The sequence below is a fragment of the Acanthopagrus latus genome, chromosome 2 (assembly GCF_904848185.1).
Source record: "Acanthopagrus latus isolate v.2019 chromosome 2, fAcaLat1.1, whole genome shotgun sequence".
Taxonomy (NCBI): Eukaryota; Metazoa; Chordata; class Actinopteri; order Spariformes; family Sparidae; genus Acanthopagrus; species Acanthopagrus latus.
The window spans coordinates 351,083-375,015 of NC_051040.1; the positions used below are offsets into that span (position 1 = coordinate 351,083).

The 23,933-nt window shown below is 45.1% G+C and overlaps 4 protein-coding genes across 4 annotated transcripts; 3 read left to right on the forward strand and 1 right to left on the reverse strand.

Moving 5' to 3' along the window:
- Position 1: 1 nt before the first annotated feature.
- On the forward strand, positions 2-3,530 carry lipt2 (lipoyl(octanoyl) transferase 2). The gene is made up of 5 exons (XM_037077220.1): positions 2-14; positions 53-1,186; positions 1,689-2,002; positions 2,080-2,206; positions 2,562-3,530. Exons 1-5 carry the CDS (start codon positions 2-4, stop codon positions 2,807-2,809), a joined length of 1,836 nt encoding a protein of 611 aa, XP_036933115.1. The 3' UTR covers positions 2,810-3,530.
- Positions 3,531-3,941: 411 nt separating this feature from the next.
- pgm2l1 (phosphoglucomutase 2-like 1) lies at positions 3,942-15,523 on the forward strand. Its single transcript, XM_037084016.1, has 14 exons — positions 3,942-4,418; positions 8,221-8,388; positions 8,620-8,726; positions 8,929-9,013; positions 9,098-9,181; positions 10,304-10,500; positions 11,201-11,390; positions 11,481-11,578; positions 11,666-11,846; positions 11,945-12,038; positions 12,148-12,277; positions 13,623-13,812; positions 14,108-14,241; positions 14,402-15,523. The coding sequence occupies exons 1-14, from the start codon at positions 4,317-4,319 to the stop codon at positions 14,502-14,504; spliced, it is 1,863 nt and encodes a 620-aa protein (XP_036939911.1). The 5' UTR covers positions 3,942-4,316; the 3' UTR covers positions 14,505-15,523.
- A 759-nt stretch (positions 15,524-16,282) lies between these two features.
- LOC119007485 (olfactory receptor 15-like) lies at positions 16,283-17,299 on the reverse strand. Its single transcript, XM_037077221.1, has one exon. The coding sequence runs from the start codon at positions 17,246-17,248 to the stop codon at positions 16,283-16,285; it is 966 nt and encodes a 321-aa protein (XP_036933116.1). The 5' UTR covers positions 17,249-17,299.
- A 5,189-nt stretch (positions 17,300-22,488) lies between these two features.
- On the forward strand, positions 22,489-23,439 carry LOC119007489 (olfactory receptor 11A1-like). The gene has a single exon (XM_037077227.1). The coding sequence runs from the start codon at positions 22,489-22,491 to the stop codon at positions 23,437-23,439; it is 951 nt and encodes a 316-aa protein (XP_036933122.1).
- The last annotated feature ends 494 nt before the right edge of the window (positions 23,440-23,933 follow it).

Consider the following 23,933-nt stretch of genomic DNA (forward strand, 5'->3'; position numbering starts at 1 on the left):
AATGGCGTCGCGCAGTGAGAGCACGTAGAGGAGCAGTCAGAGGAGCAGGTAGAGGAGCAGTTAGAGGTAGAGGAGCAGTTAGAGGAGCAGGTAGAGGAGCAGGTAGAGGAGCAGTTAGAGGAGCAGATAGAGGAGCAGTTAGAGGTAGAGGAGCAGATAGAGGAGCAGTTAGAGGAGCAGGTAGAGGAGCAGTTAGAGGAGCAGGTAGAGGAGCAGGTAGAGGAGCAGTTAGAGGAGCAGATAGAGGAGCAGATAGAGGTAGAGGAGCAGTTAGAGGAGCAGGTAGAGGAGCAGTTAGAGGTAGAGGAGCAGTTAGAGGAGCAGGTAGAGGAGCAGTTAGAGTTAGAGGAGCAGATAGAGGAGCAGTTAGAGTTAGAGGAGCAGTTAGAGGAGCAGTTAGAGGTAGAGGAGCAGATAGAGGAGCAGTTAGAGGAGCAGATAGAGAAGCAGATAGAGGAGCAGTTAGCGGTAGAGGAGCAGTTAGAGGAGCAGTTAGAGGTAGAGGAGCAGTTAGAGGTAGAGGAGCAGGTAGAAGAGCAGATAGAGGAGCAGTTAGAGGTAGAGGAGCAGTTAGAGGTAGAGGAGCAGGTAGAGGGGCAGTTAGAGGAGCAGTTAGCGGTAGAGGAGCAGTTAGAGGAGCAGATAGAGGTAGAGGAGCAGGTAGAAGAGCAGATAGAGGAGCAGTTAGAGGTAGAGGAGCAGTTAGAGGTAGAGGAGCAGGTAGAGGGGCAGTTAGAGGAGCAGATAGAGGAGCAGGTAGAGGTAGAGGAGCAGATAGAGGAGCAGTTAGAGGTAGAGGAGCAGATAGAGGAGCAGTTAGAGTTAGAGGAGCAGTTAGAGGAGCAGATAGAGAAGCAGATAGAGGAGCAGTTAGCGGTAGAGGAGCAGGTAGAAGAGCAGATAGAGGAGCAGTTAGAGGTAGAGGAGCAGTTAGAGGAGCAGATAGAGGAGCAGTTAGCGGTAGAGGAGCAGTTAGAGGTAGAGGAGCAGGTAGAGGTAGAGGAGCAGGTAGAGGAGCAGGTAGAGGTAGAGGAGCAGTTAGAGGAGCAGATAGAGGAGCAGTTAGCGGTAGAGGAGCAGTTAGAGGTAGAGGAGCAGTTAGAGGAGCAGGTAGAAGAGCAGATAGAGGAGCAGTTAGAGGAGCAGGTAGAAGAGCAGAGCTGGGAGCTGAGCGGGACATCAACAGGTAAAACACTTGAAGCAGCTCTAGCTGAGCAGGTCTTCTAGTAATCGGGAGGTTGCTGGTTTGAATCCCGGCTCCCCCTGGCTGCCTGTCACGGTGACAGTTGCATGGCTGCCAGCAGTGTAAGACTTTAGACAAACTGCTGCTAAATGTAAATACAGCTGAGATGAAACTGCACGCTCAGGTTGTGTTGAGGCTGTGATTTCAGTCTCACTGCTGTCACCTCGACTCACCTGTTAATAATGATCGATAGATAACTTTATTGATCTCTGAGGGGAGATTTAGTCATCATAGCTGCGTACATTCAAGTGCAAACACAATCAAGGGCAGACATAGAAACAACAAGTGTTATATACAAAGAAACATTCACTCACTTACATTTCATTACTGTTCTTTTGTCTCATTGGAGGCAGTTTGTGTTTTTAGTTCTCAAATAAAAGATGAAAACACTGAAATGTGATGACGTGACAGACGCTGTGTTTAAATGTCTCTGGTCTAATTCCAGTCCTGATGAATGGCAGCAGGCCCGTGGTGGAGGTGGTCCGTCTGGGCCTGGTCTCCTACCAGGAGGCTCTGCGGCTGCAGCAGGTCTATGTAAACCGCCACAGGTCTGGTCCGGCTCACGCTTTGCTGCTCTGCCAGCACCCGCCCGTCTATACCACCGGGATCCGCCATAAACCTTACCCCGCCCACCTGCTGGACCGTCTGCACCTGCTGGGGGCTGACGTCCACCGCACCAACCGAGGAGGACTCATCACCTTCCATGGGCCGGGACAACTGGTCTGCTACCCGGTCCTCAATCTGAGCTGCTTCAAGAAGGTCTGAAGTGGTTTGTTCTGGAGTTGAATGTGTTTGAATGTGACTGGAGTCACGTTAACGTCTGATCTGATCCTCAGAGTGTTCGCTGGTACGTCTGTGAGCTGGAGAAGACCATCATCTCCCTTTGCAGCCATTTCGGCCTTGAAGCATCTACGTCTCCTCACACCGGCGTCTGGATCGGAGACAACAAGATCTGCGCTATCGGTACGACTACACGACCGTCCCACAGTTCAGGTTTCTTCTCCTAAACGTCTCGATTCAGTCTGTTTCTCAGTCAGAACATCTTGTTGTTCTAAATTGCTTGTCAAATAAGATATCAAATATTACTAGTATAGGCACTCAAGAGTGCAGTAAGTTAAAAACCTCTTAATCACAACATCAGTAAAAACGTGCCAACGTGAAGGTAAGGCTCTTACCTTTACAGGTGAGCAGTCACATAATCAGTAACTGTCTGATGAGTGCACCGTTCCTTTAAAATCTCTAAACTTGCTGCAGACTGAAATCGGTCGAAAGATTAAAGGAGCTTCTTCTGATGGTGTGTTGGTTGTTTTGTCTGTAGGAATCCACTGCGGTCAATACGTCACCTCTCACGGCTTGGCTCTGAACTGTAACACCGACATGTCGTGGTTCAGCCACATCGTGCCGTGTGGTATCGAAGGTAAAGGAGTGACATCACTGAGCGCTGAGCTGCAGAGAGACGTCAGTGTGGAGGAAACTGTCCCTCACCTGCTGGACGCCTTCAGAGACCAGTTCAACTGTCAGCTGACAGACGGACGCAGAGCGGACGATCGTCAGAATACAAACTGACTTTGTTATAAAATATGACAGAAGTTGTTTCGATCAGTTCAGGTTGTGTTCAGTGCGATCTGTGGTGTGTCCCTCACTAAGAAGGCTGTTAAACTACTTTGTTATTTACTGATAACATTTTCAAAAAAAAGCTCTGAAGTTGTACTTTGAAATGACCTTATTTTTTTATTTAAGATCCAGTCAGGTTATGTTTCTAGTTAAAGTTACGAGGCTGAGCTAAAATTCAGGGTCAATTAATGGAACATGTATTTGGTCTATTAAAGGGTTTTCAATTCATTTTCTAACAGATAAAACAAGAGGAAAACAAAATAAAGGCCTTTAACGTTCCAGATAAGAGTCCAGTACACTTGAAGCCTCTAAAACAGGACCGAACACATCACAAAAATACCCCATAATACAATCCATTAAATTACCCTGATTACATCATCACGAATGGCTGAAATGAATGTGTTTAAAGGTAGAAGTTAAGTCAGTGACGACAACCAAAGAGTGAACTACTGACACCGCTCTGCCTCAGTTTTACATTTCTGTTTCTGTTCAGTGAACAACATTTTAATCTGATGCTAGGTGGTTAGCATGCTAACTACAGTACATGTATATCATAATGTCAAAACTGTTTTGTTTTCACATTTTGATAATGATTTTGATTAAATTTGTTCTCAACTAAAAACTACATAAGTGTACCTTTAATAATAATAATAATACAAAAAAGATGCTTAGATTTTCTTTTTGATTATGTCATTCTTTAAAAGTATTATTGTAATTTTGATCAAACCTGCAGCAGACTGAGACCAGCTACGAGTCCCGTGTTGGTTTGTGACCGCTGGATGTTCAGATGTTACATGATGAGAATTCATTTTTTGTTATTTTATATTTCCACACCACCACATTTCTCTGATTAATTTAGTTACTAGTGTCTTCATAGATTAAATGCTGCATTAGAGTCAAAGTAGATTTTTTTTTAATTAGTTGATGTAATAAATCAGGAACAAAGTTGGAACAAACAGTATTTTAACAACAGACGCTCATTAGCGCTGTTTTATCTGCTGTGTTAACAAATCCTAATTAGTGTCAAAACATTAAAACTAGTATTGTTTTCATTATTGATCATTCGCCCATCAAAGACTTTTATTCTATAAATAGACCGGAAGCTGTGTGTGCGCACGTGTGTTTCTTCTTCGCGACTTGTCTGTTTATGAACTAAAGTAATTTATAGAAGAGTATTTACAGAGTAATAATCGCGGTTAGCATGCAGTTAGCAGCTGCTATTGGCTTCCACGGATCGTAATGTAACTGTTGCACGCAGCTAGCATTAGCATTAGCATTAGCCTGTGTGGAGTTAAAGGCTGAGAGTTAAACGGCAGCAGCCATCGTAACTGGAGATGAGTGTCGGCTCCAGCTAGCGGCTAACAGCTAGCGGCTAACAGCTCTCTGCTACCGGCAGACAGTCAAATGGACCGGCTGCCCTGTGCTGACTGTTAGCTTCTTATCCCGTCTGTCCGGCAGCATGGGGGACGTTAACGGGGACCTGAACGCCAACTTGCGGTACCAGAGCACCGGCGACCCGCAGCTGGTCAAAGCAGTGCACCAGTGGCTGACCTGGGACAAGGTGAGTGTCTGTCTGTGATGTTCGGCAGCTGGGAGACAACTTCAGCTCGGGCTGCTGCTGTACGCGCCCCCGTGTAGGACGTGGACGTCACACCAGACCGCCCTGATAAATCTCTCATTTTAAAAACACTCTGTATTTTGGCAAACACACGTCACCATACTGATTAAGATCCTGTATTTGACAAATAGTCATGAACGTCTGATAAAATCGGCTCAATAATAATTTAATTTATATGAATAATTATGACATTACATTATTACATTAGTTTCTTGCTAACGTATTTTACGCAGCTCGGCGCTGAGAGCGGTATGTAGGTTTAGCAGGCGCTGCAGCTATAAAACTAAAAATATATTTTAAATAAGATATTCTGGGTTGAAATTGTGTGTACGGGATACTTCACTAGCATCAACCACTCCAAAAATTATGGCAAGTCATACTTATCATTGTAAGTCATTTTGTCAACATGCAAGATAATCTAAAATTGCCAGGTTTGTAATGGGAGTTCTGAGTGGCGACACAACTGCGAGTGTCTCAGCGGGGTCAGAGTGTGTGGCGGCCGCAGTGCGGACCTGCAGGACGGCAGGCAGGACGGCTGGCGCACCGGCAGCTGTCTGGTCCTGATGGGACAGGACATTGCACACAGCATGAGTCAGCAGTTTGGATCAACTGGCCTGCTCGGTTCTGATAATGAAGCCATGTCAGACTCATCTCCAAATTATATGTCTGTGTCTCAATCAGATGTTCAGAGCTGCAGAGTTTAATGTTACCGACATGTTTCTGTGCGTTGGCCTCACTGAGCTGGACCACAGTGGTTCCGCCCGGTGACAGCTGGTGTCAGCAGCGACCTGCAGCTCAGGATGATTCATGATCCAGCTCCTCTTAAACTGCAGGTCTGAGAACAGAAAGTAACTTCATGTTAGCTAGTGTTTCCTTTTACTTTCCAACTAGTCCAGAACTCAGAACCGTTCCTCAGAACCGTTCCTGTCATGGATCTCCCAGAAACAATAATTACATCCAGGGGTTGTTTCAGTCCTGAGGTCTGATTACGTCATTTTGTTCTCTGCCTGCAACATTTACATTTATCAAAGCTACACACACACACACACACACACACACACACTCGCGTGCACACACACACACACACACACACACACACACACACACACACACACACACACACATAGACACACACCCGCGTGCACACACACACACATAGAGCCACACACACACACACCCGCGTGCGCACACACACACACACATAGACACGCACACACCCGCGTGCACACATATACACACACGCGTGCGCACACACGCGCGTGCACACACACATAGAGACACGTGCACGCACCCGCGTGCACGCACATACATAGTGCCACATGCACACACCCGCGTGCACACACACATAGACACACACACGCGTGCACACACATAGACACACACACGCGTGCACACACACACACACACACATAGGCACACACACACCCGCGTGTTTTAAAGGTCATTATATTTCTGACCTGAGCTGCAAAATGTCAACAGAGACAGTCTGTAGATTAAAGGTTCAGTCTGTAGATTAAAGGTTCAGTCTGTAGATTAAAGGTGCAGTCTGTAGATTAAAGGTTCAGTCTGTAGATTAAAGGTGCAGTCTGTAGATTAAAGATTCAGTCTGTAGATTAAAGGTGCAGTCTGTAGTTTAAAGGTGCAGTCTGTAGATTAAAGGAGCAGTCTGTAGATTAAAGGTTCAGTCTGTAGATTAAAGGTGCAGTCTGTAGATTAAAGGTTCAGTCTGTAGATTAAAGGTGCAGTCTGTAGATTAAAGGAGCAGTCTGTAGATTAAAGGTTCAGTCTGTAGATTAAAGGAGCAGTCTGTAGATTAAAGGAGCAGTCTGTAGATTAAAGGTTCAGTCTGTAGATTAAAGGTGCAGTCTGTAGATTAAAGGTTCAGTCTGTAGATTAAAGGAGCAGTCTGTAGATTAAAGGAGCAGTCTGTAGATTAAAGGTTCAGTCTGTAGATTAAAGGTGCAGTCTGTAGATTAAAGGAGCAGTCTGTAGATTAAAGGTTCAGTCTGTAGATTAAAGGTGCAGTCTGTAGATTAAAGGTTCAGTCTGTAGATTAAAGGTTCAGTCTGTAGATTAAAGGTGCAGTCTGTAGATTAAAGGTGCAGTCTGTAGATTAAAGGAGCAGTCTGTAGATTAAAGGAGCAGTCTGTAGATTAAAGGTTCAGTCTGTAGATTAAAGGTGCAGTCTGTAGATTAAAGGAGCAGTCTGTAGATTAAAGATTCAGTCTGTAGATTAAAGGTGCAGTCTGTAGATTAAAGGAGCAGTCTGTAGATTAAAGGAGCAGTCTGTAGATTAAAGGTGCAGTCTGTAGATTAAAGGTGCAGTCTGTAGATTAAAGGTTCAGTCTGTAGATTAAAGGTGCAGTCTGTAGATTAAAGGTTCAGTCTGTAGATTAAAGGTTCAGTCTGTAGATTAAAGGAGCAGTCTGTAGATTAAAGGAGCAGTCTGTAGATTAAAGGTGCAGTCTGTAGATTAAAGGTGCAGTCTGTAGATTAAAGGTGCAGTCTGTAGATTAAAGGAGCAGTCTGTAGATTAAAGGTTCAGTCTGTAGATTAAAGGTGCAGTCTGTAGATTAAAGGAGCAGTCTGTAGATTAAAGATTCAGTCTGTAGATTAAAGGTGCAGTCTGTAGATTAAAGGAGCAGTCTGTAGATTAAAGGAGCAGTCTGTAGATTAAAGGAGCAGTCTGTAGATTAAAGGTGCAGTCTGTAGATTAAAGGTGCAGTCTGTAGATTAAAGGAGCAGTCTGTAGATTAAAGATTCAGTCTGTAGATTAAAGGTGCAGTCTGTAGTTTAAAGGTGCAGTCTGTAGATTAAAGGAGCAGTCTGTAGATTAAAGGTTCAGTCTGTAGATTAAAGGTGCAGTCTGTAGATTAAAGGTGCAGTCTGTAGATTAAAGGTGCAGTCTGTAGATTAAAGGAGCAGTCTGTAGATTAAAGGTTCAGTCTGTAGATTAAAGGTGCAGTCTGTAGATTAAAGGAGCAGTCTGTAGATTAAAGGTTCAGTCTGTAGATTAAAGATTCAGTCTGTAGATTAAAGGTGCAGTCTGTAGTTTAAAGGTGCAGTCTGTAGATTAAAGGTTCAGTCTGTAGATTAAAGGAGCAGTCTGTAGATTAAAGGAGCAGTCTGTAGATTAAAGGTTCAGTCTGTAGATTAAAGGTGCAGTCTGTAGATTAAAGGAGCAGTCTGTAGATTAAAGATTCAGTCTGTAGATTAAAGGTGCAGTCTGTAGTTTAAAGGTGCAGTCTGTAGATTAAAGGAGCAGTCTGTAGATTAAAGGTTCAGTCTGTAGATTAAAGGTGCAGTCTGTAGATTAAAGGTTCAGTCTGTAGATTAAAGGTGCAGTCTGTAGATTAAAGGAGCAGTCTGTAGATTAAAAGTTCAGTCTGTAGATTAAAGGTGCAGTCTGTAGATTAAAGGAGCGGTCTGTCGTTAAGGCGATCTTCATTTACTGATAAACAAACTGACCTCAAAGGACAACACAGTTTATACTGTTGTGCTGTGTTCCTATGTGGCGGACCCTGCCACCTTTCGAGCTTCAAACATTGAGACCTTATTGTCCTCTGAGAACAGCTGGTTTAGACACTGTTGGAAACATTTTTATCATAATAAACCTCATTTTATACAAACTTAGTTACTGACACTGATCAAACACAGATCATGTCTGTTCAGTTTTCTAACAGGAAACTTTTGTATATTATTGTATGTGTGAGTGTTAGTGATGCATTTCCTGTTCTCCTCGTAGAACCGCTGGACTCGGGCTCAGGTGGAGTCTCTGGTGGCGGCGGGTCGTCTGGACGAGCTGAGGAAGAGACTATGCAGCAGGATGAGCTTCGGCACGGCCGGACTCAGAGCGCCAATGGGAGCTGGATTCAGCCGGATCAACGACCTCACAGTCATCCAGTCCACACAGGTGAGACCAGGTAGAAACCAGTCCAACAACATGACCTGGTACTGGTTCCTTTATATGTCCAAGTTTAGTTTCATGGCTTTCTGTCTCTCTCCATCACTTCCTGTCTTTCTCTCTTTTTTAATATCCTTGAATTTCTTCTGTTTCTTAATGTTTTGTTGAACATGTAAAGGAACTAAAGACCTTGAAGATTAAAGATCTGGTTCCTAACAGTCGTTCTCTGTCTGTCTTCAGGGTTTGTGTTCGTACCTGTCCAGGTATTTTGCAGACTTCAGCAGTCGAGGAGTGGTTGTTGGTTTCGACACCAGAGGTCAGGAGGAGAGCGGCTGCAGCAGTCAGCGGTAACTTTGAAGACATGAAGATGCGTCAGGAAACATTAATAACTGCAGAGCTCTGTAATCTGATGTAAATCTAACATGGACTCTAGTCACAAATGAAGTAATAAAGGGCCAGTTCACCAGAATCTCACATTCAAAGATCTGACCGTGTCCGAAGGAAGACGGGATGTGACTTGACTTGTTGTTTACTTGTTGATTGTTCCAGTTTGGCGAAGTTGACGGCGGCTGTGCTGCTCAGCAGAGACGTTCCCGTTCATCTCTTCTCCACGTTCGTCCCCACGCCGTACGTGGTGAGGAAACACTAACGCGTCACTTTGTGCTGCAGTCAGTTGATCTTTGTGAAGTTCTTACCAGCAGCCTGTGTTTGTTTCCAGCCGTACGCTGTGAAGAAGCTCGGGGCAGCGGCCGGCGTGATGGTCACCGCCTCACACAACCCCAAACAAGACAACGGATACAAGGTGATGTCATGAATCAATACACCTGGCTGTTGCAGGACAGGTGACAGGTATCATCATCAGGTTTTCAGATTGTCTGTCCGTCTGGAGGTACAAATGTTCATGACAACTCCTGGATGAACCGATCAAAACTCACTGTGTGACTTCAATTGATGATTCAGATAAAATCTGACACAGATGTCTGACAGGATGCAATGATGACCTTATGACATTTGATATCCTAAAGGTCGGAGGTTAAATGCCCCGTGACATCATCACATACTGCTCAGGGACTGAAACCTGACTGGTGTGTCCCATCCAGATGTGACCACAGGTGGATGGACAGAGAAAGATTCGTGGGATCTGTTGCCTCAGAATGTAAAAACAAGCTGAGTTTGACGGCAGCCTGACAGACGTAGACGTTCAGATGACCTGTTGACAGGTTCGTCGTTGTTGTGTAGTTACGTTAGAAGAAACACTGAGAGCTGACTGACGTGAAGTAAAATCTCTCAGCTCAACGGTTTTCTGTTTATCATCTGAAGTTGGAGAAGATTGATTGTAGGAGCGGTCCTTAAATCAACGTGCACTCATGTTCTCAATGTTACATTTGGCCTTTATTGAAGGACGATAACAGACAAAGGGCATACCGCGCCCACAGATCACACTGTCAGACATCTGGTCATCATAATTATCATTATAACACCAACAACAAAACAACAAATCCATGATATCGTAACATAATTTTGACTCAATAAGGCAAATCTGCAAAATGGCTTCAACATTGATCAAGGCCTTTTTTTGGTCTTCTTGGTAAAAGTTCTGTGTTTGTTCGACCGTCCATCGCAGCCTCCTCCCTTTATTGGACTTTATTGCTCGGTCTTGTAGTTTTTCTGGGCCAGTTGTCGAAGGCGAACTTGTTGCTGAAGACCTGGAGTGAAAAAAAAACAGGAACAGTTATCAGCTGCCATGTTACAGAAGGTCTGCTGAAGAAAAGACAGGATGTGAGTTCGACATGTGACAGATGATGTTTTACTAGAACCCACCAGAACAGATGTTGATCGGACCAGCAGGCGTCTCTGTGCTGGCGATGGTTAACGATCCGTTTGTTCTGCGTGAGCAGCCTCAGGTCTGTATCGCCCTCTGCAGGTGTACTGGTGCAACGGTGCTCAGATCTCCTCACCTCATGACAAAGAGATCCTGCGGAGTATCGAGGAGCAGCTGGAGCCCTGGAGCTCCTCCTGCTGGGAGGAGGAGCTGGTGGAGACCTCGTCCCTGAGGACTGACCCCCTGACCCAGATCAACAGCTGCTACATGGACGAGCTCACCTCCCTCTGCTTCCATAGGTAACAGGATCAAAATGGTCCCAACCTTCCACACTGCACAGGAACAGAGTCTGCAGGGTTTTTACAGAGTCTGCAGGGTCTACAGGGTTTTTACAGAGTCTGCAGGGTCTACAGGGTTTTTACAGAGTCTACAGGGTTTTTACAGAGTCTACAGGGTTTTTACAGAGTCTGCAGGGTCTACAGGGTTTTTACAGAGTCTGCAGGGTTTTTACAGAGTCTGCAGGGTCTACAGGGTTTTTACAGAGTCTGCAGGGTCTGCAGGGTTTTTACAGAGTCTGCAGGGTTTTTACAGAGTCTGCAGGGTTTTTACAGAGTCTGCAGGGTCTACAGGGTTTTTACAGAGTCTGCAGGGTCTACAGGGTTTTTACAGAGTCTGCAGGGTTTTTACAGAGTCTACAGGGTTTTTACAGAGTCTGCAGGGTTTTTACAGAGTCTGCAGGGTCTACAGGGTTTTTACAGAGTCTGCAGGGTTTTTACAGAGTCTGCAGGGTCTACAGGGTTTTTACAGAGTCTGCAGGGTTTTTACAGAGTCTGCAGGGTCTACAGGGTTTTTACAGAGTCTGCAGGGTCTACAGGGTTTTTACAGCGTCTACAGGGTTTTTACAGAGTCTACAGGGTTTTAACAGAGTCTACAGGGTTTTTACAGAGTCTACAGGGTCTACAGGGCCAACATGTCTGATGTGTCTCTGGTGTCTCTTAGGGATCTGAACAGAAGTTGTGCGCTGAAGTTTGTCCACTCTTCGTTCCACGGGGTCGGACACAACTTTGTCCAGGAGGCCTTCCAAACCTTTGGCTTCGCTCCACCGATCCCTGTCCCTGAGCAGAAAGACCCCGACCCCAACTTCTCCTCCGTCCACTGCCCAAACCCGGAGGAGGGAGAGTCGGTCCTGGTAGGACAGACAACAATTCTGACACTGATTCTCTAAATCCAACATTTGATAATTTTGTATAAATAGTTACTTTCTTCTTCTGTTGTCCAGGAACTTTCTCTTCGTCTGGCAGAAAAGGAAAATGCTGGCATTGTTCTGGCGACGGATCCTGACGCCGACCGCTTGGCGATAGCAGAGAAGTCTGACGGGTAACTGAGACCGTCCCAGTTAAAGCTCACCACTGGACTCCAGCACCACAGGTGGAGTTGACCTGCATCCACTTGTCTGTCTTTCAGGTGCGGTTGGAAGGTGTTCACAGGTAACGAGCTGGCGGCTTTGTTGGGTTGGTGGATGCTGTTTAATTGGAAGGAGGCTCATCCGGATCCTGCAGACTCTCAGAGGGTTTACATGTTGGCCACCACGGTCTCCTCCAAGATTCTGCAGGCCTTCGCTCGTATAGAGGGATTCAAGTTCGAGGTCAGAGCTTCAAATCAGGACTAATTATTCTGTCAGTGTAGTCATGTGATGATGATGCTGATGAAGATGATGGTGTCCTTCCTGTCTGTCTCTAACAGGAGACTCTTCCTGGGTTTAAGTGGATCGGGAATAGAATACACGAACTCTCCAAAACAGGAAACACAGTCATATTTTCCTTTGAAGAGTCGATCGGTAACCACGTTTATTTGTTCTGTGTTTGGTCCAGCAGTGGTCCGGTTCATTGTGTGCTGATCTGATTCTCTTCTTAAAGAGAAGTTGAATGTTTGTTCCCTGTCTTCAGGTTTCCTATGCGGCAGTTTGGTTCCTGAGAAAGATGGCGTGAGCTCGGCGGCTGTCGTGGCTGAAATGGCTGCTTTCCTCCACAACAAGAACCTGAGTCTGAACCAACAACTGCACAACATCTACCAGACGTGAGTGTTGATGTGAGAGCAGAGAGACGTGAACAGAAACTGTTCCTTTACACACAACTAACTAATGAATATGTGGATGTATAAATATAGATTTCCTCTTTAACTTTAAATCCAACATTTCCTTTAGTTTAGTCTCAATTTTGAAGGGCTAGTCAGTCATCAGCAGGGTAACATCATGGTGATAGGCCCCGGTGCCCTGAACAAAAGTGCACACACACACACACACACACACACACACACACACGCTTAGACACACGCACAGCCACTCGAGAGAACTGCTGCTGCAGGGTGGACTGGACATCGGGAGTACTGGGATTTTTCCCGGTGGGGCGATCAATAATTGGCTGATAGACAGCCGTTTTATTTATTTGTTTGTTTGTTTGTTTGTTTATTTGTTTGTTTGTTTGTTTGTTTGTTTGCTGCGCCTAGACATTTCTCCATAGACTCCAAGAACGTGAGAGATTGGCGAAAAAATCAAACTGAGCTTCTGCGTCTGTCAAAGGAGTCTGTCCAAGCCCTGACGGCGTCTGGGCCCCGCGGATACTTACGCCACTGGGGGTCATATAAAGTCTACATTTTCTCAACCGTAGAACCTCCGTATCCCTACGCAGTTGCGCTAATGTGTAGGGATACAGAGGTTTGACAGTCTGTTAAGTTTTGTTTTAATACGTTTTTATAAGTTTTTATTTTTTAAGTAAACCTCTCGTCCAGCAGCTGGGCCTCGGACTGTATTCCACTGCTCACAGATCACCCGATTGTGCTAATGCGTAGGGATACGGAGGTTCTACGGTTGAGAAAATGTAGTGCTAAAAGAAAGGCAGGTCTGACAGCGATGTAAAGCGGTGTGAATTTTCCCTTTACAACGTACACTTGAACTGTTATAGATTTTTTAAGGTGAGCCTTGTTTTAGGTAGTTTATTTCTCTTTTTCTCTGGACTCTGTTCACTGCAGTACAAAGCTGAGCGTCTGGGCTGGAGCGGCTCTCTGCTGCTCCAAACTGAGGCTGTGCTGATCGTGATTACAGTAGGAAACAGATCGACTATAGATATGGACTTTATATGACCCCACTTCAAAAAACACCAACTATCCCTTTAATATCTGAATGAATTTTTAAATGTGGTTCAGGCTGCACTGCATCATTTTCACCACCAGAGGACAGCAAACAACTGTCCTCAGTTGTTCCTTCAGTGTTCAGGTTAAAGAACTCAACAGCTTCAGTTTCAGTTTTAAAGGTTCTTGAAAAAGTTTTCGGATTTTTAGAAAATTGACAGTAAATTTACAAAGTTTCAATGTCTTCCTCTCTCTTATTTTGACAGTTGTGTCTCTTGTGACTTCCTGTCTCCAGGTATGGTTATCACGTGTCCAAAACCTCCTACGTCATCTGTAATGACCCCCCTACCATCCAGAAGATCTTCAGACGGATCAGAAACTTTGACGGTGACGGGTCGTACCCGAAGACGTGCGGTGGCGTCCAGATCGTCCACGTCAGAGATGTTACCACGGGATACGACAGCAGCCAGCCTGACCTCAAATCTGTAAGACGTGCAGATGGAGAACAGCAAAGTCTCTGTGTTGTTGCTAATTTACACAGCTGGTATTTTACTGTCGACCAATCAGGAACATTTGAATAATCCGTCCTGATTGGACGCTTTGACCAACAGGCTGCTCACTCGTCTCTGTGTTCATGACTTGTTCTCCTTCGACCTCTTCGATGTTTTCACTCTGCATTAAAAGTACAATGTTGGTTAAATGGAAATACTAGAAAAAAAGCACTGTAATAGATGTACTGTGTACTTTACTGTGTGTGTGTGTGTGTGTGTGTATGTGGAGGTACTTCCTGTGTCAAAGAGCAGTCAGATGATCACCTTCAGTCTGCAGAACGGCGTCGTGGCCACGCTGAGAACCAGCGGCACCGAACCCAAAATCAAGTTCTACACGGAGTACTGCGCCGCACCTGGGAACAGGTGAGCTGACTGTGATACTGTGTGTACAAAACACACACACACACATACACACACACACTTTATTTACCACATTTTTCTGTCGTCAAAGAAAAGTTTTCTATGATTACTGGTTTTGTGGGCGTGGCCTCGCTGACATCATCACTCTGTGTCTGTGTTGCAGCCAGGTGTCTCATCTGGAGGAGGAGCTCCTGAAGATCACTGCTGCTCTGGTGGACGAGTTCCTGGAGCCCGAGAGGAACAACCTGATTCGTCGCTGTGTTTAGCTCCGCCTCCTCCGGCTGTTTCCTGTCATTGATGTCACATCCTGTCAGTAGAGCTCACATCAGAAACAAACCATGCACTGAATCATTAACTAGAACTCAGTAGTGATGAATATTAAGTTGCTGGTGTCCTCCAGTCATCATCACACAGCAGAGAGCATGATGGGTAAACAGGACAGTGACGATGTGTCTCTGAATGTGATTGGTTCACAGGACAGATGCTGAACAGCTGCAGGATCATTAAAGTATTTTCAGAAGTATTTTCATATAAACTAAACAAATATTTGTTTTCAAACACTGAAGAGTTTATAAACATAAAATCTGGAAGTTCATCAACGACAGAACAGAAATAAATAAATAAATGTCTCGTTAGATTTCTGTTATTTCTTTTGTTTCATCACAAAACACAAAATAAATCTGATAATTGAATGAAATCTTAAGTTGACACTTCCTGTTGGGGTGAAAATATTTTGTGATAAGACAAAAGATGATGTTGTTTGTAGCGATGACAAGAAATTATTTTTCAACAATATTGATCATCGATTGATTGTTCGAGTCTTTTTTGTTGTTGAAAAAAAAAAAAACTTGTTCCAGCTTTAATGGACTGAATCTCAAACAGTAAAACGAGACATTTGAAGACGTCACGTTGATTCATTAGACTTTTGTTGTTCGGGTCAACAGTTTGTTGTCACTGAACTTCCACATGTGGAATAAAGGGGGATTGTCCCTTTAACCAAACAGCTGCTGGTATCTTCTCTTTGTGTCGTTCATGTTGAAGCTGGATGTTATTTATTTTTATACTGGCAGAGATGAAAGATATTTATGTGACAGTTGATGCTGATGATGGTGTCACATTTTGTGTTTCTGTTGTGTTGTTGTGTTGTTGAAGGGTTGCTCAGCTCCGTCTGTTGAACCTTCTAAGACTGATGTTGCCGTTGGTGGTTTTACGGTCATGATATAATTAAACCTTCTGCTCCTGTGGCTCTCTGACAATCACCAATAAAAACTCTACAAAATCTTCAGGATGTGTTATTGATTTTGTGTTAATTTGTTTAGATGTTTTGCTGCTTCGCTCCAACAAACAGTTGAATTAAATCAGAGAAAGGAACCGAAATGTCGACTTCTCATGAAAAGTGCAGTTGTTCTGTTTATATCTGTTTTAATCTACAGTTATTATTTGTGTCTCTGAAATGTTTGAACTCTTCCTTGTCTCTCAGGTTTCCTCTTCAGGAACTTAATTATTCTGAAATATTTCTCATAAAAACTTTTTCTCATACAAATGTTTGCAGATCACTAACAGAAACATAAGACTTTATTCTTGTAGTATTTTATTGCATGACTCTTATTACAGCCTCAGTTAACTACACAGTTTGTTAATAAATATGAAAAAATACATAGGAATTACTTCTTTCTGCTCTATTTATTAGCAGCTTTCAGGAGTTAAACCACAAAGTTAATGAATAAAACAGTAGAACAAGTTCGTCGAACTCAAACATGACGATCATCTTTACAACCGAACATGATGTTTCTGTGACTTCTGATTAATCTGTTGACTGATAACGTTTACTGTCTATCAGTAACTTCATTAATAATCAACATTGTGATTAAACTTCTTCTGAAGCATAAAACATCTAAAACAACTTTATTTTGTCTTTCTCTATATGAGGGACTTCCTGTGATGTCATCAAGTAACTTTCTGTTTTGTGATGAGACGTTCATGTGAGAGACTTCCAGCTGTCTCAGTTTGATGGCAGCAGTTCATATTAATGTCAGTGTGTTTGTCATGATGGTGGTTTGGAGACGTCCAGTTTGTGGGTGAAGTTGCTGAACATCCTGGACCTGATCTCATGCAGGTTGATGCCGTAGATGATGGGGTTGATGAGCGGCGGGACGACCAGGAACTCTGCGGCCAGCACGTTCTGCAGCGCCTGCAGCGTTCTCCCACTGCCATAACGAGAGTACATGATGTCGAACAACAGCGAGCTGGTGAAGACCAACAGTGTGATGAGGTGCGGCAGACACGTCTGGATGAACTTCCTGCGGTTAGACTGCATCCTGAGCGAGGCTCGGACCAGGTGTGTGTAGGACACCAGGATGAGTCCGGTCTGCGACACGTGCGAGAACGTGAGCACAAAGCCATAGATGTTGTTGAGGGTCGTGTCAGAACACGACAGCTTCACCACCTCCCAGTTAGTGCAGAAGATCTTGGACAGGTGGCGTCCGCAGAGTGGCAGCTGGGCCGTCAGGGTGATGCCCACCACCGACTCCAGGAGGGAGAAGCTCCAGGTGAGAAAGAGCAGCTGGGCCACCTTCTGCATCGTCATCAGCGTCTGGTACTGCAGCGGCCTACAGATGGCCAAGTAGCGGTCGTATGCCATGACGGTCAGACTGGTGAACTCACAGAAGATGTAACTGTAAGCCACAAACATCTGAGTCAGACAGCCGGTGTACGTGATGACGTGAGAGTCGGCCAGAAGGTCGTGAAGCAGCTTCGGGTAGAAACTCGAAGCTCCAAAGATGCCGTTCAAACACAGGTTACACAGGAAGATGTAGAGGGGCTTGTGGAGAGATCGCTCCACACAGACGATGACCACCAGCATCAGGTTGACCAAGATGGTGAAGAGGTACGACATCAGAGCGAAGGAGAAGTAAAGGTGACGGTTTGTCAGAGAGTCGTTCAGACCCTGCAGCACAAACACAAACTCAGAGTGATTCTGCATGATGTCAGCTGAGAGGACGCCGCTCATCTACAGTACAGTCAGGTGAATGATGAAGGAGCAGCAGGTGTCAGGCTACAGTTCACTGCTACACACAAAACATCCTCACAGCATCAACCTGAAATCAGACGATGCTCGATGAAAATGTTGAAACAGCTTTAAATGAATTTAAACCCAGACGAGCAGACAGCAGTGAGATCAGCCTCAGACACAACATGCAGCTGCTCATCAGCAGCACCAACACGTCTGAACACACACATCCAGCTCAGTCCTGCACACCTCTTCATATGAATCCCTTCAGGTGTTTGCATGTAAACAGTCAGTGAGCACAATGTGTCTCTGTGCTCCTGTTGACTCAGCAGAGGACAAGAAACACCATCAGAGCCCTGCAGACTGAAGCAACCACATCACTGACAGACAGACAGGCTGTTGGTGTCTGAGGATATTTGACAGGGAAACATCAGAATCATTAAGCTTTAGACACACGAGAGCCTCTGAGACCAGCAAGAACCAGGTTTCACTCAAGAACCAGCGTCTCAACAGCAGTAACAACCTGACCAACGACACAATCAAACCCTGAAAGACTCAAAGAAGAAATCACATCTGTTCATTGTCAACCAATCAGAGTCACACAGACACAGTCACGATCCTGTCGGGTTAAATTAGCTTCAACTGCTGAATTAAAACATCGGTTATGAAGTCAGAGGAGAGAAAACATCAAACAGCTGCTTCAACAAGATGAGACAGAGTCAGAGATCACATCACAGGTAACACCTGACAGGTGACAGCAGCCAGCAGCTCCTCTTATGCACCTCAAACCTGCACACACAGGTGAAGAGCGACCACTGGTGACATCACACAGGACGCTGAGGCCACGCCCCCTGCAGGAACCCGTCCCACCTTCGATTTCAAACCAACAAAATTAAATATATTTACATTACATTACATTAACATTGAGGACATTTATCTGTTTTTATCCAAAGTAGATTTGTCACGAGAGAGAAACCACGACATCACCGTCGATACAGTAAATATCTTCACGGTTTTTGTTTCACAGGTTTTCTTCTCCTCAGTAGTTTCTGTCAGAGTGAAGCTGTTATCGTCATGGTTGTTGTTTGAACTGAATTCTCTATGTACACAATAATACACAGAGCTGCAGTCTGCAGTCCTGAACACAGAAATCAGTTAGCATGTTAGCATGTTAGCACTTCCTGTCCTGTGTTCAGTGTGTTTCCAGCTGAATGTGTAATAATCTGTGTGTCGCCACAGGATGAACATATTCACATGTTTTATACTAACTCTGACTTTACAACTTGTACACTGATCAGTTTATAGAAAACCTGGATAGTAATTGTGCAGTAAGACTCTTAGTGGTGGAGACGTTTCAGTCATGTGACCGTGATGTCGTCTGTTTGTAGCCTAACATTAGCTTCTTACTGCTACACAGTTAGTTTAGCTTCACACATCACAGAGTTCATCTGTGGAGATTATCTGGATCAACAGAACCTGGATGGGTCAGAATCTTGTGTCTGACACACAGATTATTTTCTTGTAATAATCCAGAACTCAGTTCAATATTCCCACAGAGGAACCAGAGAGATGCTAACTGCAGTTAGCTACAGACACGAGTCCTCCTGCAGCCCTCTGTCGGCCTCGTGGTCCTCCTCACAGGGACCTGGTCTCTCAGTCCACGTTTAGAAACAGCTCTGGACCAAAGACTACAGCCTGGCAGCATTGTTATATATTTTATATTTTCACCTATTTGTTATTAATGTCCATGTTAATTATGATGTAGCATCTTAATGTTGCTCTCAAAGTGCAGCAGACTCCAGTCCTGCAGGAAACAGAGTCCTGGAGGAGCTGCTAGTAACATATGAACCGTGTTGTCACAGCTGCCGAACAGCTCACACAGATGGAAGCTGCTCCATCTGCTGTGTTCAAGCTCACCAGGCCCAGAGTTTCACTGTGTGAGGGAATCTTCTGTTTCTGTGGCAGCTGAACTGTCATGAAGGTTTGAGTTCCTTCATGCTCTCTAGTCTGAGGAACCTTGAGGAGGTTTCAGTGGTGCCTGTACCTGAACTCCTCTTCATCCCAGGGACAGACTGTCCTCTCACGGACCCGTCAGTCACTGTGGACGTCACAGAATCGCCTTCATCCACGGTGAGGAACCTGGGCGTGATCCTCGATGACGGACTGTCCTGCAGCCCCAGCATCACTGCTGTGGCCCGATCCTGCAGATCTGCCCTCTACAGCATCTGCAGGATCCGATCTTTCCTCACAGAGGACACAACTCCTGGTCCAAGTGCTGGTCATCTTCAGACTTCACCTTGACCCCGCATAGCATTAAATAAATGATTCTCTAGTGTTTGACTGACGACTGACCCAAGTCATTTTTTATTTCCTCTGTCATGAAAACTACAAAAATGAACAACATGAAGTTTACATGAATAAATGAAACACCAGTAAAGTTTCTACTAATGATGAAGGTTATGATGGTTGGATTGTTACTGTTCATGATGAAACATGTGTCAACACTGACGTGTAAAGACAGTCAGACAGACAGACAGTCAGACAGACAGACAGTCAGACAGACAGTCAGACAGTCAGACAGACAGACAGACAGTCAGACAGACAGTCAGACAGTCAGACAGTCAGACAGACAGACAGTCAGTCAGTCAGTCAGACAGACAGACAGACAGACAGTCAGACAGACAGTCAGACAGACAGACAGTCAGACAGACAGATAGACAGATAGACAGATAGACAGATAGATAGATTGATTGATAGATTGATAGATATTAATGTCATGTTGAAGCAGCTCAGAGCTGCTGGTGTCCCTCAGGTCAAAGGTCACCTCAGCATGTCAACATGTTTGTCTCTGAGGCGTCTTCACATTAGTCACAGTTTCCACTAATTCCCTCTGAAGCAAATTAAGAGCTGCTAACCAGTGAGACCAATCAGCCTGAGCAGACCTCAGTACTGGTTTAACTGGTCCACAGAGGGCTGAGGCCCATAATGACCTCCCCTCAGACCGCTGTGACATCACCTCAGGATGGACACATACTGAAAGATGATGTAACAGCAAACTCCAAAAGTTTTCTGAAAACATCTCCCTGTCTTCCATCAGGTGTCGGCCTGCAGGAAGTGTTCCATCGGACGAGACGTGACGATGAGGAGCCTGTAATCTTCCTCACATTAACACAGTGAACAGTCTGTTGGACCTGTGTGACATTACAGCAGTATAAACAGTCTGCTGAGACAGACTGACATGTTACAACATCTCAGCGTCTCGGTCTTGTTGAGACATGTGGTGCTAGAGGACTAGACGCAGCGATTAGCTCCTCCTTGTGTCCATGTGGTGTCTCTGTAGCTGCAGCCCGTCTGAGGAGGACTCACCACACAGCAACCTGCAGCTGCCACAGTGGTTCCAGAGATCGGACCTCGCCTCCAGACTCCTCAGCCACAGTGGACCTCTGTATCAGCACCGTCCAGTTGCTGGGCCTCAAACTGGGCCTCAACGATGAACAAGCTGTCTCTCTTTGTGATAACTGCTCAGTGGTCGTATGTAGTTATGCCTGTTGTTATCTTTATGTGGCGATGCTTCGTAGCTGCCATTAAAGCTGGTCTAAACCTGAAGATCAGGAAATCCAGCATCAAGTTCATCTCATCGAGAGAAACCTGGTCCTAACAGAACCTCAGCACAGGAGCCGACTCAGAGGCAACATGAGCTTCTGTTCAGCTTCTACGTCTTGAATCATATTTAGTTTAGACTCAGCTCATTCAGACGGACACATGATGTTGTAACAGGTGGATGTATTTGAGTTCAGAGCGGTGGCGGCTGGCCAATAGGGGGCGCTAGGCCGCCGCAGTTCACCAAACACCTCCACTTGGAGTTCTCAATGGGTCGGGCTGGCCTGACAAACCTGACTGGACCTGCAGGGCTGAAAAAATACGCAAATGAGCCGGGTCGGGTCGGGCCTCGTGCAGGTTGTAAATGATTTATTGTTAGTTGTGAATCATCCTGTTCACGTGTGGTGAAGTAAGTCTGGCTGCTGCTTCCTGAGGGGCTGACGCAGTCCTGACGCCGCCGCGCGACGCACACCTGACGCCGCCGCGCGACACACACCTGACGCCGCGCGACACACACCTGACGCCGCCGCGCGACACACACCTGACGCCGCGCGACGCACACCTGACGCCGCCGCGCGACACACACCTGACGCCGCCACGCGACGCACACCTGGCGCCGCGTGACGTACACCTGACGCCGCCGCGCGACACACACCTGGCGCCACGTGACGCACACCTGACAGCGCCATGTGACGTACTCATGCCTGTTGAACTTCTGTCTGCTGTCATGTTAACAAGTGCATGAGGAAAACAATGCAGGCGGGGGGGGGGGGGGGTGTCAGGTTCGGGCCAGGTTTGAGCGACAATTCATGCTGGTGTGTCGGGCTGTGTGGGGTTCGGGCTTAAAAACCGCGGGCCGGGTCGGGTTGTAATTTTCAGGCCCGTTGAGAACTCTACCTCCACTGTACCTCTGTGGAGTCAGAACAAGGCTCAGAGGTGAAGACCTCCTGGGTCTGTCCAGCAGTTTTCTCTGACATCTGATCCAGCAACACCAGATTCACTCCATGTTTCAGTCTTTCTAAACAGGACACGGTGACACTGTCCCCTTTATCAGACTTTTGAATCTTGGTTTTTCGTCCACTCTCTGGTCTGGGGTCAGTTTTGGTCAGACACCCTGTTAGGAGAACTGGCCCTGATAATCCACCTCCTGGGGTGAGACAGACAGGAACTGTGATAAGACGTCCAGAGGGGATCAGAGGTTCCAGCAGGCCAAAGTCTAACATCCACAAACCCGACAGTCAGTCGTACGTATGCAGATTAGACACTGACGACCTGTCGGCCCTCTGGCGACGAGTCTGTGCTCAGGTGGGTGTCCCTTGTAATGAAAGTTAAAAAGAAGAAGAAGCAGAGTTTCAGCTCAGGAGGGAGGACGTGTTGACCTGTCTGCTGACTGGAAGTCAGGCTGAAGGACTCTGTCATGACTGTGATTCTTCACAGGAAGAACATATTATATGTTTAAACCAGTTAAGCTTCAAATATCTATAACTCAAAGAAACAGTTGCCACAATTTACTGTCAGAGAATGAATGAAGCGTCTCTGTGTCTACTTGTTTGAACATAGCATGCAAAAGAAAAGTTAAAAGTTTCCAGATCTGTTCCCAACATGAATTACTTTGATTAGTTTGTGCTCTGAGCGGCTCTATGATCACTTTACAAGCCAAAACCAGGATGAAGACAAACTCTACCCAGGTCTCATATTTCACTCTGAGTGCCTACTTTGACACTGGGCTTTTAAAATATCTCTACTTTATGATTGTTATGTGTTTATATATTCTAATTGTTTGTGCTAATGTATTTCTCATCGTGGTTATCTGTATGAACAGGAGCTTACATGAACCTATGTACATGTTCCTGTGCAGTCTGTTTGTAAATGAACTGTATGGTAGTTCAGGGTTGTTTCCGTTCCTTCTGACTCAGATTCTCTCTGACATTCACACTGTTCCTGCTTCTCTTTGTTTCCTGCAGATTTTCTGTTTGTATTCATACGTGTGTGTACAATTTTCCACCTTAGCTGTCATGTCTTATGACAGATATCTTGCTATCTGCTCTCCTCTGCAGTATCACACACGTATGACATCTGGTAAGGTTGTTTTGCTCATCGCAGTAACATGGCTGCCTTCTTTTGTTGCTGTTTCTATGACAACGTATTTGAGCGCCTCGTTACAGCTGTGTGGAAACACAATCCACAAAGTTTACTGTGTAAACTTCTCCATTGTGAAACTGGCCTGCTCTGACACCAGAGTAAATAACATTTATGGACTGATTGTCACTTTTCTCACAGTCTTTGGTCCTCTAAGTTTAATTCTCTACACGTACATGAGGATCCTTAAAGTGTGTTTCTCTGGTTCTAAACAGACGAGACAGAAAGCTGTCAGCACCTGCACACCTCACCTCGCTTCTCTGCTCAACTTCTCTTTTGGGGTTTGTTTTGAAATATTACAGAGCAGGTTTGATATGAAAGGTGTACACAGTGTGTTGCACATTGTTTTATCGCTGTACTTCCTGACCTGCCAGCCGCTCTTTAACCCTGTGATGTACGGACTGAACATGTCCAACATCCGCGTCATGTGTAAGAGGATGTTGTTGTTGTAAAGTCTTTCAGGCTGACTGAAGGAAACACATGAACTGATGGATCCACTCGTGTCAACACTCAGGATGTCTTCAGTGAGTTATTGAGCTATTTTTGAAAAAATCATGAGCATGAATTTGCACTTGTTTTTTTCTACTGTAGTAACGAGTTCTGATGATGAAATGACCATCATGCATCTGGTTCCTTCTGACATTTAATTAGTAAAAACACTTAAAAAACTTGATTTCATACAAGTGTTGATACTTTGTGAATCATAAATAAAACTGGTCTTTTGCTCTTAAAACAGCAGAAGACGACATGTTTAATGTTTTATCTCATCAACTCAACAGGAGCAACAGCAGACTGGTTCAAACTTGTCATAAAACATCTAAAATGATACTCAAGAACAGAAAACGCTGGAACAAACTGAATTCATTCTCAGTAAAAGTTCATGTTGAAGCAGCTCAGAGCTGCTGGTGTCCCTCAGGTCAAAGGTCACCTCAGCATGTCAACATGT